Source organism: Vigna angularis, chromosome 7 (assembly GCF_016808095.1).
Source record: "Vigna angularis cultivar LongXiaoDou No.4 chromosome 7, ASM1680809v1, whole genome shotgun sequence".
Lineage (NCBI taxonomy): Eukaryota > Viridiplantae > Streptophyta > Magnoliopsida > Fabales > Fabaceae > Vigna > Vigna angularis.
Genome location: NC_068976.1, coordinates 26,865,852 through 26,871,851, shown reverse-complemented (window position 1 = coordinate 26,871,851; position 6,000 = coordinate 26,865,852). Strand labels below are relative to the sequence as shown.

Sequence of the window (6,000 nt, the reverse complement as noted above, 5' to 3'; positions counted from 1 at the left end):
TTGCTCTTGCCAACCATTAAGACATTATTAGCCCATATTTGCATGTGATTGCTTTACCATAGAGCCGAACTTTTCCTTTTTTTAATGTATAAAAAAATGGAACTTCATTATTTTAAATAAAAAAAATGTATAATTTATTTGTAATAAAAACTTTAATCATTAATATTAAGATTAGTATTAGTAAAATAATAAAATGCAGATGATAATGATGATGGGCCATGCATGAGAGCTTCACTCGCTGAGTCTCTCACTCACTCACTCAGCAATGGTCACGACAGCCAGATACCTGGGGCCCACTGCCATGTGCGTTTCTCCTTCTTCCCCGTTCCCTTCTCATTTCAACTCCCAAACCCAACCTCAACAAACAAAACACTTTCTTTTCTAATTTCTATACTTTCCCTCACATCACATTACCTTCTCCCACACGGCTAACGGACAGAACCACAACAGCATGGTGAGCAGTACCACCACCACCACCACCACCTACTTTCCAAATCCTCTACCCTTCTTCATTTTCTTAACCATGATGACCTTCTTCGCCAACTCCCAGGACGATGTTTCAGTAATGCTGGCTCTCAAGAACAGCCTCAACCCGCCGGGATGGACCGGCCCGGACCCATGCAAGTGGGACCAGGTCAGGTGCTCCGAAGATAAACGGGTCACACGGATCCAAATTGGCCGCCTCAATCTCCAGGGCACTCTCCCTGCAACTATTCAGAACTTGACCCAGTTGGAACAGTTGGAGCTCCAATACAACAACATCTCGGGTCCCATTCCCTCGCTTAACGGCTTGACCAACCTCCGTGTCTTCATTGCCAGCAACAACCGCTTCTCCGCCGTCCCCGCCGACTTCTTCGCCGGCATGTCGCAGCTCCAGGCGGTGGAGATCGACAACAACCCCTTTGAGCCCTGGGAGATCCCTCAGACTCTCCGAAACGCTTCTGTGCTTCAGAACTTCTCCGCCAACTCTGCCAATGTCAGAGGCACTTTGCCGGATTTCTTCAGCTCCGACGTGTTTCCTGGTTTGACGGTTTTGCACTTGGCCATCAATAACCTCGAGGGGGCGTTGCCTTTGAGCTTTTCTGGCTCTCAGATTCAGTCTTTGTGGTTGAATGGGCAGAAGAGCGTTAACAGGCTCGGTGGCAGTGTTGCTGTTTTGCAGAACATGACTTTCTTGACGGAGGTTTGGTTGCACTCCAATGCTTTTACGGGTCCGTTGCCTGATTTGTCCGGGTTGAAGAGTTTGAAGGTTTTGAGTTTGAGGGATAACAGGTTTACAGGTCCTGTTCCGCCTTCGTTGGTGGGTCTCAAGACACTTGAAGTTGTGAACTTGACTAATAACTTGTTTCAGGGTCCTATGCCGGTGTTTGGCAATGGAGTTGAGGTAGATAACGATAAGGATTCCAACAGTTTTTGTTTGTCAGGACCTGGTGATTGTGATTCCAGGGTGCAGGTTCTTCTTTCTGTTGTTGGGCTTATGGGGTATCCTCAAAGGTTTGCCGAGGGTTGGAAGGGGAATGATCCTTGTGCTGATTGGATTGGAATTGCTTGTGGAGATGGGAATATAACTGTTGTTAATTTTCAGAAGATGCAACTTAGTGGTGAGATATCCCCGGATTTTTCAAAGATTAAATCTTTGCAAAGAATAGTACTTGCGGATAACAATCTCACTGGTTCAATTCCAGTAGAGCTTACTACTTTGCCTCGGCTTAGTCTATTGAATGTTGCGAACAATCAGCTTTATGGGAAGGTGCCGAGTTTTAGGAGTAATGTAGTTGTGAGTACTAATGGTAATGTTGATATAGGGAAGGATAAGAGTAGCCAGTCCCCTCAGGGTTCAGTGTCTCCAACGGCTCCCAATTCAAAGGGAGAAAATGGTGGGGGTTCTGGAAATGGTGGCAAAAAGTCTTCCCATGTGGGAGTGATCGTGTTTTCAGTGATTGGGGCGGTTTTTGTGGTTTCTATGATTGGTTTCCTGATTTTCTGCCTGTTTAGGATGAAGCAAAAGAAGTTGAGCAGGGTCCAGAGCCCAAATGCTCTAGTTATTCATCCTAGGCATTCTGGGTCGGATAATGAGAGTGTGAAGATAACCGTTGCAGGTTCAAATGTCAGTGTTGGTGGTGTCAGTGAAACGCGAACCATACCTGGCAGTGAGGCAGGAGATATCCAAATGGTTGAAGCCGGAAACATGGTCATTTCCATACAAGTTCTGAGAAATGTCACAGGCAACTTCAGTGAGAAGAACATATTGGGACAAGGAGGTTTCGGAACGGTTTATAGAGGTGAACTCCATGATGGTACAAGAATAGCAGTGAAAAGAATGGAGTGTGGAGCAATAACAGGGAAGGGTGCAGCAGAATTCAAGTCGGAAATTGCTGTTTTGACAAAAGTTCGCCACCGGCATCTTGTGGCTCTTCTAGGTTACTGCTTGGACGGGAATGAGAAGCTGCTTGTGTACGAGTACATGCATCAAGGAACATTGAGCAGGCATCTTTTCAACTGGCCAGAGGAAGGACTGGAACCACTGGAGTGGAACAGAAGATTGACGATTGCCTTAGATGTGGCAAGGGGTGTCGAGTACCTCCATGGCTTGGCCCATCAAAGCTTCATACACAGGGACTTAAAACCTTCAAACATTCTCCTTGGAGATGATATGAGGGCAAAGGTTGCTGATTTTGGTCTTGTGCGTCTTGCTCCGGAAGGAAAAGCCTCTATAGAGACAAGAATTGCAGGCACTTTTGGATACTTGGCACCTGAGTATGCAGGTATCACTTAGTTTTATAACTTCCCTTCACCACACCATGTCTTTGTGAGCAATGCCGTATTGAGTCAGTTTCTCAAATAAACAGTTGGAATAGAGTAGGCAATAAATATATTTCAAGTGTCCTGTTATGGTATTCCTGGAAATAGTATACCTTAGAAAAATCTAGTTTGATTAATTAGCATATTTATTTCCTGGTAGGATCCATGATACTTTAAGAGCTACTGGTGACATTTCATTTCTTCGTAGGAAGCTAATATGACATTCTTCTTATCACCACTATCTAACCAACTTCTATACTTACTAGGAAGTTAGTTGAAGTAACCATTCAATCATTACACCAATTCACTGAAGTAAATACTCTCTACTCAAGACTCAAGAATGAAGCCTCTACATCCATGTTATTCATGTTCAATGCATACAAATTGACATGACTATTTTCCTTCCAAGGCATTAGTTTTTAAATGTTCATTCAAAATGTAAATTTCCCATTGGATTTATCTTGTCTTCAGAAGATATGGTTTATTTGGATCAATTAGATGTTTGCTATCTGACTTGGTTGCTTGGTGGTATAAATGTTCATTGATTTTAGCCATATGCATCTCTAACACCGCCATGCAAATGACTGTCTGATTGCAGTGACTGGCCGTGTGACAACTAAAGTTGACGTGTTCAGCTTTGGGGTAATATTGATGGAGCTGATAACAGGAAGAAAAGCACTTGATGAGACTCAACCCGAGGATAGCATGCACCTTGTAACATGGTTCCGCAGAATGTCCATAAATAAGGACTCATTCCGCAAGGCCATTGACTCCGCAATTGATCTCAACGAGGAAACTCTTGCCAGTATTCACACTGTTGCAGAGTTAGCTGGCCACTGCTGTGCCAGGGAGCCATATCAAAGGCCTGACATGGGTCATACTGTTAACGTGCTTTCTTCTCTCGTTGAACTCTGGAAACCATCTGATCAGAATTCTGAAGATATATATGGCATTGACCTTGACATGTCCTTGCCACAAGCACTTAAGAAGTGGCAGGCTTATGAAGGTAAAAGTCAAATGGAGTCCTCTTCTTCATCTTCGCTTCTACCAAGCTTGGATAACACACAGACAAGTATACCTACTCGCCCATATGGATTTGCTGATTCTTTCACATCAGCAGATGGTAGGTGATCATGCGTAGGTGATCATGCTCGGTTGTAAATATTTGTTTTAGTGTGTTTGTTCATTCTCCGGTCCTTGTTTCATGTACTGGCTATTCTTTGTGAACTTGTTTATCTTTTCTCATTGTGTAGATTAGTTCTACACCATCTTAGCCCTTGTTAAGAACTTTTACTGACAAACTTGGAAGAGATTCTGAGCCGATAATGTACTTTTCATCATCTCACATTCACGTTTTCCGCCTTCTGAGATGTGTAAATCAAATATCACTGTTGAACTTGTTGATTAGCTAATGTTAATATATTACACTTGTTGAACCAATTTATTTGCAAGTAGTATTGAGTGCCGATGACATGACACATGAGGATCAACACAACAACTGGCACCGTTTTTGAAATGCACAACTTGAGTTTGTTTCATTGAGAGATGATTTCAAAACTTGGTGGCTACATGACATATGGTTGCTGTCATGTCAATGTTGGAGGGAATCTGGCGTTTATGAAGCTGTTTTGGATGAGCATGAATTTGTGAAATGGACAAAATAGACAGGAGAGGAAGTAGTTAAAAAGAGAGAATCAAATATTATTTGCTGCATGTTGCTGTTCGGCCTGGTTGTGAAAGGTGACAGTGTGGCAAAAGGCGAATGCAAGTTAAGCCAAAAGATAAAAGCTGTGCTGTCAAACTTTCCAACTGGCTTCCACAACCCACTTTATTGTTTCTTATATGTTAAGCTTCAACATTGGAAATAAGGAAAGCTGAACCAAAACGAAGGGCCCTTTTAGCCTTTTAAGTTAACAATTTTCTATGAATATTATAACTTTATAGAGATGGGTTAATTAGTTGACACTATTTAAGGAAATTGTGTGATTTTTCAAAGAACATGTAATTATAGTATTGATTTCAAGGAAGTTGGTATCCTTTTACTTTTATACTCTAAAATTCCAATGACTTATATTATATTTTAAGATAATTTAATTAATAAAGGCTTGGCTGTTTAGCCTTAGTAAAATGTATTTATTAGAAAATAATTTATTTTATGTTGCAGGAAATTAATATTCTTCATAATTCTTACATACTTTTATTTATCTTTCTATTTCCTTTTTTGGTTTCTGTCCAATCAATTAAAGTATATACCTTTTAAAAAAATTATATTCTCTCATATTTATATACTTTATTAAGTAGTTAAAATTTATTTCTTACTTATATTATATTTTTTCTCAATCTTTTGTTTTTATTTTCATTCCCTCCATTTATTTCTTTGAAAACAAATACACCAAACCCTTCCAATTATTGCAACTAATTAAGAGATAGAGTGTCACCAAACCAGATGACCAACAAAGATACACCAACTAAAAAAACTGAATGATGATAGTACTTTGTATATGTAGATCTGCAGAGGATTTAATATTACTGATTGAAACAACAACAGTTTAACTGTTTAACTATTCTAGATTTATACCGTACCAAACTTAGATGTTTTTGTTTTATTTTAACTGTGGGGGGTTTTATCTTTATTACCTAGTTTCCAATAAATAATGATGATTTTTTCTTTTTCTTTTTTACCCTTCTCAGAGTGAATGTTTCATTGATTCCATCATATAATTACAGGAAAGACAAAGTTTATATATGTAAAAATGAAAAAAATCATTCATGTGTAATAAACTGAACAGTTGTCATAAGAAACTATACAAAACTATTCAGGAAAGAAAAAGTGTGCAAAATTGTTCACATGGAGGAAAAAGACAAAAACATAACAAATTGTAATAAACATGATTAATTATTTGGTAATACCCTCCCTCTAGCGGGACTACGAACATCGAAAAGTCCAAGCTTGGATATGCATTGTGTGAAAACTTTGGGATGAAGAACCTTAGTGAACATATCAACCAATTGAGCATAAGAAGAAATGGGCAGCAAATGAAGAAAACCACTTTGAATTTTCTCACGGATGACATGATAGTCAATCTTTATATGCTTTGTCTGTTCATGAAAAGTTGGATTGTGAGCCAGGTATATAGCGAACTGATTATCACAAAAAACTGAAATAGGAGCAGTGGGAGGAACATGCAAATCAGTGAG

At 39.7% G+C, this 6,000-nt stretch overlaps 1 protein-coding gene across 1 annotated transcript; it reads left to right on the top strand.

Annotated features, from left to right (window-relative positions):
* Nucleotides 1–218: 218 nt before the first annotated feature.
* Nucleotides 219–4,147, top strand: LOC108338312 (receptor protein kinase TMK1). The gene is made up of 2 exons (XM_017575111.2): nucleotides 219–2,765; nucleotides 3,401–4,147. Exons 1-2 carry the CDS (start codon nucleotides 452–454, stop codon nucleotides 3,931–3,933), a joined length of 2,847 nt encoding a protein of 948 aa, XP_017430600.1. The 5' UTR covers nucleotides 219–451; the 3' UTR covers nucleotides 3,934–4,147.
* The last annotated feature ends 1,853 nt before the right edge of the window (nucleotides 4,148–6,000 follow it).